This window comes from Ambystoma mexicanum, chromosome 10 (assembly GCF_040938575.1).
Source record: "Ambystoma mexicanum isolate Mex_15411 chromosome 10, UKY_AmexF1_1, whole genome shotgun sequence".
Classification (NCBI taxonomy): domain Eukaryota; kingdom Metazoa; phylum Chordata; class Amphibia; order Caudata; family Ambystomatidae; genus Ambystoma; species Ambystoma mexicanum.
Genome location: NC_090932.1, coordinates 653,147,883 through 653,162,776, shown reverse-complemented (window position 1 = coordinate 653,162,776; position 14,894 = coordinate 653,147,883). Strand labels below are relative to the sequence as shown.

General features: G+C 41.9%; 1 protein-coding gene across 2 annotated transcripts in view; it reads right to left on the bottom strand.

Annotated features, from left to right (window-relative positions):
* The window catches only part of PLOD2 (procollagen-lysine,2-oxoglutarate 5-dioxygenase 2), a 517,076-nt gene that overhangs the window by 68,798 nt on the left and 433,384 nt on the right, over positions 1-14,894 (bottom strand). Inside the window, exons 13-14 of one of the 2 annotated variants that reach the window (XM_069618250.1) lie at positions 9,242-9,383; positions 4,985-5,047 (exon numbers count right to left, since the gene is read on the bottom strand). In XM_069618250.1, the coding sequence (XP_069474351.1) occupies positions 4,985-5,047; positions 9,242-9,383 (205 nt within the window). The remainder of the gene's footprint in view (positions 1-4,984; positions 5,048-9,241; positions 9,384-14,894) is intronic. The other variant, XM_069618251.1, reaches the window with a different exon arrangement.

Genomic DNA, 14,894 nt, shown 5'->3' with positions numbered 1-14,894 from the left:
TAGGGAATCACAAGGAAAGAGGTTCAACTACTTAGGTGAACCCTTTGGGGGGGGTGGAGAGCCATTTTCAGGTCAAATCGTTTTTGTCTTACCTGGAAATACTATGGGATTCTGGCTGGAACATCGAAAAATGCCATCAGAAAAACAGGGTGGCACAAGAAAGGCCAGTGGAAAGTGGACAAAAGAAGAGGGTCAGGAGGGCTATACAGTGTCGGGAAGGGTGGGCTGAAGAGAGGGACAAGGGTGCAATTGTCCTTCTAGCCCCAGGCTGACTGGCTTGTTGCTCCTTGGGCAAGGCCAACAATTATGTAAAAGAAAATTGAAAAGGAGGAAATCCTTCAGAATTCTGCCCGACTGGAAGGAACAGGGTGCTGCACAGCCTGCACGGCTTCTGTGTAGATGAGAAGAGGCACTTGTGCTAATTTCAGCAATGTTGCAAATGTACCAGGGTGGCTCCACACGTGTTTCTCCACAGTGAGCGTGAGTGAGAAGAACCTAGGTGGCAAGCGCATGTTCCTACCACCCAGAAACAATGTCCACATTTGAAAGACAGATTCTATGACTCTGGATGATAAAGGCCGCTGTGCGCCACACACCATTGTTCTGTTATTATCATCAGCAGCTTATCACATTGGCTTGTGGCTGAGGAAGTACAGGTCCATACCTTATTAGATGTTGTCCTCGGCTTCATCTTGTAAGTCAGCTTCCCCTATGTTCAGGTTAATTTCTTTATTACTGGTGAGTTAATTACATGCTGGATATTGTAACAGCTGTGGGATCGCTTGTGGCATGGACTTTCAGGCTCAGATGTCAATCATGCAGAATAAGATGTAAAATAAAGAATTGTAATAAGAAGATGTGGCAGTGGGCTGACCTTGTCAGTATCAGACCATTACCCAAGTTAAGGGCCTGCGTGGAGCTGGGGTCCCTTAACGCTGGCAGCAGTGCCATTACCTGCAGGGTTGGTAGGATTCTAGGGTCATATTGCCAATAGCACCCACAAAAAGGTATGCTGTGAACCAAAGGCTAAAATAAATTATACAAAAATAAAAACTGACATCAGTCCGGCGACACGCTTTTTGGAGAGTGAGTGTGTTCAGTGTTGCTTATGATGATGTAACCAACACCTAGAGGAGATTCTCTGTCACAGATGCGGCATGTCGCAGGAATGAAGGTAATTCAATTTTTATTTTATTTTGTATTTGCTTTGGCCGGCATAGGAAGCTCAGAATCCAGGTTTATGCAAGTGAATACAGCACACAATCCATGCTCCCTGATTGGCTGGCCCCACCCAGGTGCTAATAATTATTAGTAGACTGCACATTTTGTCTGTGACAGTTTTTCATTATCTTGTCCAGAATACTCTTATGCGAACATCAAAAGACACACATACAAATCAACAACACGTATGCTTGTACATATACATTGTCACATGAACACAGATACAACGGTCCACATATTCTTTGCACAGTCACAAACACATTTAAACACATGACAGTCAGACAGACCAAAACATGAAAACACACACCACGCCACTTTGCTTGTACACACAAATACATACAGTAGTTCACCATGACTCCCTCTCCTTCACCAATTCAGTGGCATACCCCCTTCAAAATATTCTTTGTCTCCATGAACTTAAGTATGCAGCTGGCTTTCCAAGAAAGTGCAGATTGGGAACACAATGAAAGCCAAGTCCCCTTGGCAATTTTAACTATGCACTGTCCAAGTGCAGACTCTAGTGCCACAATGACCAACAAGACCCTGTCACAACTCCTTGCTGTGTCTGGCAATTCAAGTTGAGCCACCATCTACACCTGGGCCAGGCCAATGAAAGGTGGTGAGCTGCAGGAATTTGCATGGTGTGAATGGCAGTTGAAGAGGGAAGTTGGAGGGAATTGGTGACTCAGCAATATAGACAAGGAAAATGTGAGATAAGGGAAGGTGGCTGAGTTAAGGTTTAAGGGATGAAGAAAAGGGGGAAAACAATACTCTCACTTGGCTCTAATAATGAATTGTCTAGCTTCCCCTCCTCTCTATGTTGGTTTAAAACTAAAGATGGGATGGGAGTAATTATAATTGTTCTATTATAACGCGCTTAATACAGGAGACCAATTTCTAATCGCAAGACCAGGATTCGAACCTGTTTTGCTATGTGTTGTCTTTCTCCCAAGACAACTGAGTTGCCCCTGAGCTATCCTCCCAGACCAGCAGATGGGGCCTGCTGTCAAATTGCAAACTGGGACACCAGGAAACTTGTGCTCAATCCCTACCTTTATGATTTGAAATTATATTATCCTGGTGAAATCATTTTTATTATGTTTGGTATGTGTGGGGTTAGGTCACTGGGGCCCGGATCGCTAAGAAACCATGAAAACAGAGGAAATATATGTTGCACCTTGTCCTCATAGTATTTAACAGGAGAGTAATGTCAATAATCTCTACTTTATTCATAAATGAGAATGTGTGGGTGGGCAGAGGTTGGTATTGATTTACTTGCTCTGGAAGTTGGGGCCATTGCATTGTGTACTTAAGCATCATCCCCATGGCAGACGTTGCAAGTCCTCCCCTGAGTGGTGGGGAGTTGGGGGGACCTAACTGCCTAAAAAGGACTAGGTGGCACGTGAAGAGTGGCAGTGGGTATGGGAAAGACTTTTTAATTTTCAAGCTTTTTTTCATTATGCAGAGATTGGCAAAAGTTGTGATTATTGAGGCAGCCCAACAGTGATCATAGCTTTCCACTGCAGATTTTTGGGGAAGACTATGGCGGAAAAGAAAGAAGGGAGAAAATGTGCCCAGATGGCCATTGTATTTTAGCATAGTCGTTGCAACGTGGGCATTGGCCGAAGCTATGGCCAGTAGGATCCATTTATGCATTAGTGAGAGGGATAAGGGCCAATATTTTAGCCAGTGGAACATTGTCTTTTTTTCTTATGTTTTGCAACATGGTGATGGGCCATGGCTAAAGGCCATGGCCGGGGGATGTGGTCATTATTTAATTTCAGGGATCTGAGCCCCAGCTGTAGGCCAGGGCCAGCATCGAGTGGGACACAGTCTTGTACCCTAATTGTTGCAACATGTACAGTGACCAGGGGATCTTGGTTATTTGCTAGTGACAAGAGTGTGTGGTCATGGCAGTAGACCACTTGCCATGGCTGAAGAACCCCAGTGGGCCACAGTCTTGTATTGCAATTGTTGAAGAGTAGGCAGTAAAAACGTATACACGAATACCCTGGTCCAGGGTGTGGGGTGTTCCTGCGCCTTTCAGTGTGCGAAGAGTAGACAGTAGCCATGGTCAAAGGCTGTGATCAGTGGGTAATGGAGAAGATATAGCATAACTAAGTTCTTGAAATTCAGGGAAGAAACTTTAGTTCCGACAGAGTCAAATTGATCCAACACATTGCAACAATACCCATTAAATTCGGTTGATGTGGGAAGTAGCAACAAACTTAACTCTGAGTCACCCGTTACTCAGCCCATGAGCACATACATGAGATCACAGCAGGGATCAACAATGAGATCATAATGACATCATGAGTGGCATCATTGGGGGCAACTCCAAGTTAAGATTGTCATTATTTTTTACATCTGTTGAATTTCATGGAATCTGTTGCAATGAATGGGATAATCTTAACTATTTCATTTCATCTGCTTAACAATGTTTTAACAAAGGTTCTGTTCAATAAATATATATTGTTGTCTTTGGGTTTTAATTAAATGTATATGTTTCATCGATTGTTCAAGAAATACTTGTGTATTCTGGTTTGGTTTTTATTCATTTCTGTAATTTTGACTTTATCAAACTTTCATTATCTGTTTATTCAGTGTATTGTCTACACTTTATGAACCATGTACTTACTATGTTCAGCTGTAATGTTTATTTAAATGTGCCCTCATACTCTTTCAGAATAGATATTTTGTCTTTAGTTGGATACTAAAATGAGAGCAGGGGGCCTTTTGAAATAATTGTAGAGTCTTTATGCAGGATTGCCAGAGGCCGTGTTAGGAGGAGACTCGATCTCATGGTTTATAAGCCTAGCCCAACCACCCCAGCCAAAGCACCTATTGACTGGAGACCTGACTTACAACCTTAAAGACACATCAGTTACGAGGTGGTAATTAACAATATCAGTATCAAATGCTACCCAAAAATATCTGCAGCCACAAATGTTTCGGCTCAGAGCATCTTACTCTCATGGATGAAGACAGCATGATTTTGCTGTAAGAGAAAGGGTATGATACAATATATTTTGGAATTTTTAGTTACTGGGTCTGAAAAAAAGTTCATTTGCCAGCTGCCAATTTGCTAGTTCTGCCTTTTCTGAGCACTTCCCGCAAAACATGAGCAATTTGCATCCATAAGAGTAAAGTGGGAAAAGCGTTCCTTGACTAAGCATGTTCAAAGAATAACTGTAACCATTTGTTAAACAGTTTCATGTGATTACAACGAATCATAAAATAGTGAATGAAATAATACCGAAATGTGCTTGTTGTGCCTTCACTGTTTTTTACTTGGAGGCGCCCGTCACGTCAAAGCTCCCGTTTTCTGATTCTTTTAACCCCACCCCGAACCACCCCCACACTTTGAAAATGCTTAGCCCACACCAAATATATGCATTTTTGTTATTTTTCGGTATTATTTCGTTCACTTTTTTCCTCGATATAATCACTGCATACCTTGTTAAATAATACAATCACTTCTTCTGAGCAAACTCCACACAACATGTCTTAACACAGCAGTAGACTAGTTTATGAATCGTAAAGACCTATTATACTTGACTGTCATATTTTGAAAAAGCCCCATTGAAAGCCAGCCCACCATAATGCCATTAAAAAAGGAAGTTTAGGGATATCAGCAACAGCTTCGATGTGTACATAGCAATGTAAAAGCATTGTTCAAGCAGACACAAAGATCATTTGACCAAACTAGAAAGAGCACACATGATATTTAATAGCCAATATATGCAAAGAAAATATAGTAAACCTTTGGGGGTCTGAGCATATGGAATGTTTCCGGAGTGGGGGAGTCAGTTTCCCTTTGCATGGTCTAAAATGAAGGAGAAGCATTGAATAAGTTGATAGGTAAATCCTCTTTGTTTTCACTCTTGCGGCGTGAACATACATGGTGCATATTGCAGCCATGCACTGAAAGCTGTTTCTCTGACCAGCCGTTTCTGCCAACATACAGCCAAAAGCAAAGCCGACAATACACATGACGAACCAACCCCTTCTTCCCATCCACTGCAATGTGAAACGGTGAGCATATTAGGCAAAGGCAAAGGAGAGAGTACATGGGCAGGAGGTGGCATACGTCCGGTGGGCCGCAGGCTGCGCCGAGTTGCTCAACACGACCGCTTGGTGGGCACAGATTGCAATAACACATGAAGAATAGCTGAAAATAAGATTTTCCATGGACAGGTTCAAACAAAAAAAGCATGCCATGTTAAGCAGGGGAACATAATGTGACTCTTGCCATCCCTCTTGCGTGGTTCAGTAAGCAGCATTCCAGTGCAACATTGTCTAGACATACAGTATGTGACAGGTCTCTAATATGGCCCATGTGTGCTCTGGCAGTGCAAACATAGCATTCAATCATTTTGCATGTGGTTTTTCCGAGTCGTTAAATTTGGCTCAGAATGATTGTTAACATTCCAACACCTGGGTGCACTGTGTAACAAGTGGGGAGTGGGGGGGGGGGGGGGCAGAGCTCAGCTTTACGATGAATGAATACTCCGCAGAGCGGTGATGCAGAGCAGTGATGCCACACATATGCCTCTGCAATACAGTTCTCAGCATTGGGGTCTTATTTGAGGGTGTATTCTCATGCCTCAAAGGGGCTGAGAACCCCTTTGCAAGGAGCATATTACATGAAAACTTAAAAATAGTAACAAAGATTCTCAACCTATTTGGAGAATTTAAAACTGCATCTCTAGCAATTTAGTAGGGCGGATATGGCCGTCAATACCCACATCTTAAATTTGGTGCTAGGTTCACACTGTCAGCGCATTGGGTCCATACAACCTTTCACAGGTGTGTACCAAGGCAGAAGAAAAGTACAAATCCAGCAAACTGTGTTCAATGGTGCACAAGTATTACATGAGTTATCCGGTGAACGACATAACATAAAATCTTAAAACCCAGACAAACACTGTCAAACAGAGGGACATCCTGGAATCCTTATTGTTGGAGGCTGATGGAGATGCACAGTTGTGTAGAGGACTAGATGTCTTTCCCTGTTTTCGCTAGGCCAGCACTTCAATGTATCAAAAGCAGTCGCAGCAGTCAACTCTTTCCACGATGGAGCACAAAACATTGAAACGTTCTGCCGATTTGTGAATTTAAAAAATAGTGTGCCCCAAAAAGCTGCCATTCCAACAAAATGTTAGAATTCTACTTATCAGCGGACCCACATCAGGGAGCCCATGGAAGTCTGATGCAAGGAATCTGACCGCGAATACCCACATGGTTGAGAATCTATGCCCTTAGAGATGCTAAGCCAGAAATAACGTGATTTAGCCAGATGCAGTCATCCAGGGGTGTTGCTAGGTCTGGAAAAAAGTCTACAGTAAAGTCTGATACTTATGGTTGACCAAGAGCTCATTAACTGAGCAAAAAGACAGTATGGCAGGCCCTTTACCACATGGAGCTTGTTACAGACTGAGAAATCATTTTACTGCTTATGCCACGCGATGTTCCAAACCTTGAAAAAGCATGTGGCCCACATTTCTCAGCAGTTTAGGCTATTATGGGAGGAGATTGTGTCGATACCAACGTTTAATTACATCTTATTAAAGTCTGGGAATTGCTGAAAACTGTTCCACATAGTAACACATGTCTGTGTTTGTTACAATCCAATTCAATTCGAATAATAACTGCTTTCGGTGAAATTGGCTCCTGCTAGGTAACTTTCTATACATGTCGATTGAGGAATACGTTAAAAGGAAAATAAACACAATGCTGATTTTCCAAACAGCAACTGCATTTGATACTGCGTTTAGGGTCAACCAATCATGTGGTTGGAATCTCTTGTTCTACAATCTGCAAGCTTCTTCCTTGGGAAATAACTAGTTCTGGGGATTACTGACCTGGTGACATAGTGCCAGAGTCAGCTCATTAATATCTTCCCTGATTTCCGCTACCATGAACTACAATGATAAAGTATCAGTCGCCATGCGCATCTAAAGACACAGGGGCTGTCAAATGGTGATATCAATTGAACTCTGTCAAAAGGTACTAGTATACTACTGGGCATGAAGGCCTTAGCGTACTACTGGGAAACAATAAAGCATATATCAAGAAATGCAACGTTGAACTGAAGAATCGCCTCCTCAGTTTAAAATTTGCCAAACGTTATTTTTGTTGAGTCTATTCAAGCCCTTTGGGACATGACACAGATTCCAGGGAAGAAGAATATCTTGACCTCTTTGAAGTCAAGTGACATTTCAATGTTCATAGATTGTGAATACATTTTGGCTAGAAAACACGTAATTGATCAGTCAGATAGAAGTCAACGCACAGTAACAGCGAGGACCTCTCCAAAGAGGGGCAGATGGCATTGACGAAAAGAGAATTTGAATTCCTGAGGAGGCATGTAAAGCCAGTTAGAGCACTGCGTACACCCTATGAAGCAGTGCCAGATGTGGAGGCGAACTGTGTACTATGTAAGGAGTCCTCCCAAAAATTGGTGAGCTGTTCAACCACAGAATATTTTGTCACTTTGTTAAAAATGTGATTTTGGTACCTGGTGTCAAAATGAAGTATTGAGTTTGATGTTCCCAGGATTTAGGTTATGGAACAAGTATGACATTTTACTATAGGTTTAAGTTCTTTTAATGCCCTCTTCTTTGGGCAATTTTGGTTGGTCAACAGTTCTAGCTTTGGCGTTCTAGCATACTGTATAACATGGGCTTGGTGCAAAGGTTTGTGAAGATGGAAACACTGGAGGAGTTTACGTGGCATGAATGAAATGAGGTGATGAGAGAAGTCATTGAGCAATAATGTCCACACACAGGCAGCAGGGAACAGGCAGCAGGGAACAAATGGCCCTGTTTTACCAAATCAGTTGCCAAGATACCCAACAGAGTTAAATTAAAATTCTGTATTGACCACAGAGTGAAGCTGAACTTCTTGAGGTGGACATATTCTACTAGAGTCCCAATTATGAAAGCATTGTTTTTGAGGGGAAGCAGAATATTTTTCATTTATTTATGAGCGTTATATATACAGCCTAATTGCCCCCTTGTGGTCACTTCAGAATGCATTTATACATATAGCAAGTTTGCATATAAACAAAGCATAAATAAGGATGCATTCATTATAAGGCAAAATCTTTGTAGATCATAAGTATACAATTAGTCATTTGGCAGCAGCAATGGTGAGTTTAAGGGACAAGAGAGTGTTGTTGATGGAGTTATGGTACAGTTGCTTTGGTTTACTCGTAGGATGGGGCTGGAAGCATAGTAGAGGCGGAGAGGTGAAATAATGAAAAACGGGGTGGTTGAGATCGGGTGACAATCATTTCTGTCTATTGGCTTAAGGTTGAAGTCCGGCCAAGATCAGGTCTACTCGGTTAGCACACCAAACGGTACTCAGTCAGTCTTGCAGATCTCTTGCAGCAGATCTGCCTTCAGCCTCTTCGCAAAGGTGAGATATCTCGCTTGGAGTCTCAGTGCCGGGTTAAACGTGTTCCACAATTTGTGGCTCAGCACATCTAGAGATTCTCCCCCCAAATGCAAAGATCAATGGAATGTTTTTTTGAAAATTACATTTGGGTATTGTATGCTACATTGACATAGGCAGAAGCAAATAGCCTGATGCATTCTGTGCCTTTTATGGAGAAATATGACTGCTGCTACCCTTTTCTATCCCTGGTACCAAATGTGAATAATTTCCTGAAGGGGCTTTGATTTGATATGTGCTTCTATAGTACACTTTTTGCTTTAGACCCTGGCATAAAACGTCAACAGTATTACAATTCAACTAGAAATAGCTCTGCCCATGTGTTATAACTCAGTGCTTATCAATAATTTCCACTGACATTTTCCTCTAAGAAATTAAGAAAATACGAAACTAGAAATTCAGACAATGCCAATCGTAAAATACATACTTGAGAAGAAGCAGGTTACAATCCAATGTGTAACACTAATATTGAAGAGAAATACTATACTTTGCACCGCTACAGAATCTCAGCAAGGCTCTCTTTAATGAGATCTGTAAGGTGGCCTTCGATTCTGCGCCTTACCGTTTCTCGGGAATGCTTGCAGAGGGCCATGTCTGGGTCCAGTTTATCCAGAATGAATTGGTTTCTTTCTTTCATTTCTGATCGGAGAGTCTGCCCTTTGATCAAGTACACGTTCGCCATGTACGGGACGTTCCACACTCCTCTACAAAAAGAAAAGGCATCGGGAAACATGAACATATAGGTTCTCACACGTGATAAGGACATGATTAATAATCACGTTAGACATGTAATGCAATTACTTTCAAACTTAATGGACCTATTTCACCACTAGCATTCACTACTATTCAATGTTAGGTGGAACTGTTTCTATGGTCACCAGCATATTTTATGTGCACAGAAAACTCTGCATGACGCTCATAATGCCAAACGTGTGTAGTGGTGCATTTGGTAAATCTAGTTGTGTTTTCAGTACGCATGGGGTCGAAAGTTCTAATGTTTTCAGAGCCAACTCAGCCCCTCATCCTTCTGAGGTTGGTACATTTTACTATTACATTTGGTAATACAAACGCCTCTTAGTGCATTGCTTCATTGTGGGAGGAAACCGACATGAAGTACTGTATACACTTGTGATATAATATTGTGTATGAAAGAGAAGAAGGGAAGAGGTTTCTGGGCTTTATGGGCTTAATACATCATTGTAAACTAAAGCCTGGCTATAAAGGCACAGCTTAACCACCTACTAGTAATCAGGTAAGCAGAGGGGTTTGGGGGGGCGGGTGCGGGAGGAGGCTGTGCCATGTCTTTGCAACTTCCAACGGGCAAGATTCAGGAGTTGGCACATACATGCCTGCAAAATTTGCAGTGGGGTTTCTTCTTCTGTGTTCTGAATAGATAATATTTTGATGTCATTGTAATCAATATGTATTGTAGACAGTGGCAAACTGAGCTTTTGGTGTCACTGAGGTGAGTTGTAGGGTACTGGCATTCTAAAGACACAATGGGCCTCATAATAAGTTTGCCGGTCCAGAAACAAGGGTGCTTGTAAGCTCACTAGCACCCTTGATTACAGACCGGTAAACTACATGGCTGCCTGCTGTGGCTGCTGTGCCCGACAGGTCTGACACTGCCGGGCGTAGCGGCCACGGTAGGCAGACTCTTCATGGAAGCAACAGTACTGTTGCTAACGGTGCCGGTGCTCCCTTGTCCCCACTCCCATAGAGTCAAATAGGACTCTATGGAAATGGGTATTAACAAATATACCGGCACCTGACTTCCCAGTCGCCAGACTCGTAATGAGCCGCTGGCACCGGGAGGTCAGGTGCCAGTAAATCATTACGGGTCTGGCGGCAACCCGCGATGAGGCCTAATGTCAGTATCGGCTGGTGAGGATTTAAAAAGGGGTGAAAGCATAAGTATTTTCATCTATTTAGCATGAGGTAGCCCTAAGTGATTTATAGCGAGGCTGGTTCCCCCCAAGATAGTTTTTTTAAATAATGGGTGAAAGTGTGCATTTTACAGTACCATTTTTGGGGAAAATAGAGCAAAAGGGTCACATAAATTACAATCAGTTCTGCTGGATAACATGAAAAATCCAGTAGATACCAGGTCACTAATAGAACAAAGGAGCAGTTTGCAAAATCTAACATGATGCCTGCGTCCACAATATATGCTAGCATTGCTACTGTAAAACACGTTCATGATGCCGCACCCACATTATATGCCAAAACTGCCACTTTGAATATACACACACACACACACAAAACATCCATACACATATAGAGACAAACACGCACGCACGCACGCACGCACGCACGCACGCACGCACACACACACACACACACACACACACACACACACACACTAATCATTCAATCACACGAACACGAGCATAGATACTTACACAGTGCTTTAAATAGGACTATAGATTGGCATGCTGAACAACAATGGTCTGGAGGGTTGCTCAGTGCAACATCTGTGGTTATGATTTGATTAAAATCCTTTCATCCATCACCCTTAATCTTTGCATAAAGACACCCTGAGAGGAATGTGTATGCCTATTTCTGTTCCCGAGTCGGCTGAGGCTAGAACCCCAAGGTGCACCTCACTGGCAATGGCTGATTAGCCTGAAACATGGTTGTGTTGCTTGTGGTCTTATGTAGAAGGGATGCAATCTAGCAATTTGGTGATTGGCTTCTCCTTTTAAGGGTGGACTAAGCCTGATTTGTTTATGTTCTTTGTGGTTATATATAGTCTAGGCAGGTGGAAAGACGATGGTCTGGTTGGTTGCTCTTAGTAATGCATGTGATTATGATTGATATAAAACCTTCCAGGCATCACCCTTCATTTTTGCTTTAATTGCTGGCCCCCATGATTTATGGCAGTCGATAAAAGTTTCAATAATGTCACAAATGTAACATATTAAACAATATATATATTAATGAATTTGATATATTGCATACCTAGGTAAAAAGGGCAGAGGATTTTTCTTAACAACGGGTTCAATTGTAAGTGACTTCAATTCAGCACTCCAACTAAGTCAATGCCTAGTCTGGGATGCCCAATGGAAGCCCTTATTTATATATTTTTATGTCAAAGTTCTTTAAATCTGGATGATGAACCCTTATATAACGCCCCTCTCTTTAAATCCCCCTGACCTCACTGAGCCAAGAAGTAGGATTGTTTTGCAAATTAAAAGATTTATTTGAAGAATTAAACAATATATATTTCACACTTTTATAAACAAAAGAATATCTGAATAGCACACTTATGAATATGGGCGGTAATCAACAAGGGGTCATGTTACAAAATTGACAATCTCTTTAATCACTTAGGAGTATGAATAGGAAGGATACTGTAGCAGAGAATACCTTATATGATTCAAGGAAATGCAATAATGGGAAAGAATGCAACCCAGAAATAACTTGATATGATTTCAACAAAAGACAATATGGTCACTTTTTCCCCTGTGACTACTCACTCCCCCCTATGCAATATGAAGAGATGGAAATGATGGCACACAGGTTTCAGGAATACAATCAAGAATGCAGTTCAATTCCAGTTCCTCCAGCAAGCTTAGAGAGACACAGGAATGATTTTAAAACAAGCAAAAATACTTTTGAATGTGATTGCAATGAAAGGGGAAATATGCTAAAATGATTTTAATTCACTAAAAAAGATTCAGGATGAGTGATAGTTACTTTGGATTGGTTCAGGTCAACACTATCAATGATTCATGAATGATTATCAAATTGAAAACGAATTTCAGCAATTGAGAACAAGGAGCAGCTATTTTGACAGAAAATGAAATTGAGCCAAATTGCAATTCGTGGCAATTTTTCCACGTGCGTAAATCGCAATTAAGGGAAAACTATAATGAATTGGATTGGGCTTGTTGGAAAGCTTAGGATCTTAGCTTTAAAATGACAGTTACATTTCGCTTCTAGGACGTGCTGTTCAAAGGTTACGCATGTTTTTTTGAAGGTAGATTTTGCAGAAATAAAAACAAGATTTCAGAAATGACAGATGCGCTTTACAGATTTGAAATCAACAGGATGGACACAAGATTCCAGATCTAAGGCCCTCTGGGTTCTGCGTTCAACACTGCACGGCAGTCTGCAGCCTCTTGAACTGGATCTGACGGGTCTTGGATACAGCTCTACTTTCTGGGTCTGGACCTTGGTTCTAGCACAGGGTTCTTGGCTAGAATAGAACAGCTCAGCCGGCTGTTGAATGTGAGAATCAGGTTACTAGATTCTACAGGCCTGCTGAGAAGAGTTCAGCTTTTGGTTTAGGCCTCTCTGCTTCAAGGTTCTAGAGTTTGGGTTCTAGAGTTCTGGTTTCTGGATCTAGATCTGGAGTCTCTGTCTGGATATTGTCTGGATCTGGTCTGGCAGAGAGCTTCGCAGGAATCGGTGAGTAGTGGAAAAAAAGTGTCCCTTATCTGTCGTAAAAAGTCTCTTTTTATGTGTTTCCAAAGTGGGTGGGTAGGCTTATTCTCTATGCCCAACCCCCTAAGGATTTCATAAGTTAGAGGATTCTCTGTCCCCTGACTGCAGAAAGAATCAGTGTGTCACCCGGTGTCATTTTTATGGCTTAACTGAAATTCCTCCCCTTTGCTTTTACAGAGAAAATCAATTTTACCCAAAAAACATATTTCCCAGATACACAAGTTGTTCATAATACATATACACATCACAAATTACTTAAGGTACATTCTTGTCCAACTCTGATCTTCCTAAGAGCTCTAGTTCAGAAATGACAACTTATTTGTGATTTTGGTGGGTTTCCCAATATTGGTTCTGCACCAAATTTTACACAAACATACATATCCTCTCTGAGCACATTCCTGTAAATTCTTATGTTCATAGCAAAAACACTGCAGCTGCAACCGGGGTTTGGTCTCAGAATATCACACGGCGTCCAGCTTAGTCTTAATTTGTGGGTGTATTTTTCATTTTAAGAATCCAAAAGTTTCATATTTTTGTCAGCTTGGTAAAATTTGTTATACACAATTTTATAAAACATATATTTGCTGGGCTACCTGAATCCACAATGGTTTGTCCCCACCCCCAGAGCTGGTTGACTCAGAGGGTCAAATGTCTTGTTTCTCCCAGAGCAGTTGTTGACCAGTCACACCCAAATCAGCATATTCTATTCATCCCAAAGCCCCCATTGTCTTGACTGAGAGCAACATGCCAGGGTGCCTTGGCTAGTTCCTGTTCACACCAGTCTGTCAATCTCTTGGCCAAGGGCAGAAGGAAGCTTCTTTGTCTAGGAATAAGGTGTGAAGGGTTCCCATGAACAGAAGGCCTCTTGAAGTTTTAACTAATCAGATTACCTTCTAGTCAATTGCAACATAGTTCCTTGTAAATAAATACATTTATAAACTCACAATAAGCAACATATCTTTAAATCAAGTCTTTTTCAACAATGAAATCACTGTGTGGCACTCTATGTGGCATTTTGATGGAATTATCTTCTTTGGCATAGTTAACTTCTGAAACACAGCTCTCCTGTCAGAATTAAAAATCGCCAGCACCTGACAGAGGCGAGTTATGGTACTACACCCATTTTGACAGCTGTCTTTCCATCAAATATCTTTAAAAGTGGATTTTGTTCTAATAACACATGATTCTTTCTGACATTGGGTTTATGTGGATTCTTGCAGTATAATGATGTGGAACACCCAACAAGGAGGTTGGATCTTTTTAGGTGGTTTGTGAGCCATGATTTTAGCAAATTTGACACCAAATAAAAACAGATTTTTGAGACAGCTCTGTATTCCTTGGCAGAGATTTTGCTCTGTGAGCAGCCAAAGGATGGGTTTTGGCAGTGGTCTCTGGTGTTCACTAAGATAGGCAAAGGTGGATGGCAGCCTATTTTTCAGGTTTTCACTGTGCATTTTCTGGTGATTTCAGGCGAGCAGCATGCTTTCCAGTGGCCATTATGATGTTTCTGCTGCCAGCAATGCCTGGTGATGTTGCAGGGCTTGGATGAGTGGGTTGAGACATCCCACAAGCCTCCCCTCTTGCGATGGCCGTTGTACTTTCTTCAATGGAACTTCGCAAGACTGGGATGTCCGCATCATCTCTCCAGATCCCACAGATGGCCAAGTTCAGCATCTTTTCCTCCATCAGGGGTGGATCGATCGGTTCTCCTCGCCAGTCCGGATGGGAGTATTGAGCGATACCCCGGGCCCCTCGGATCTTTGCTG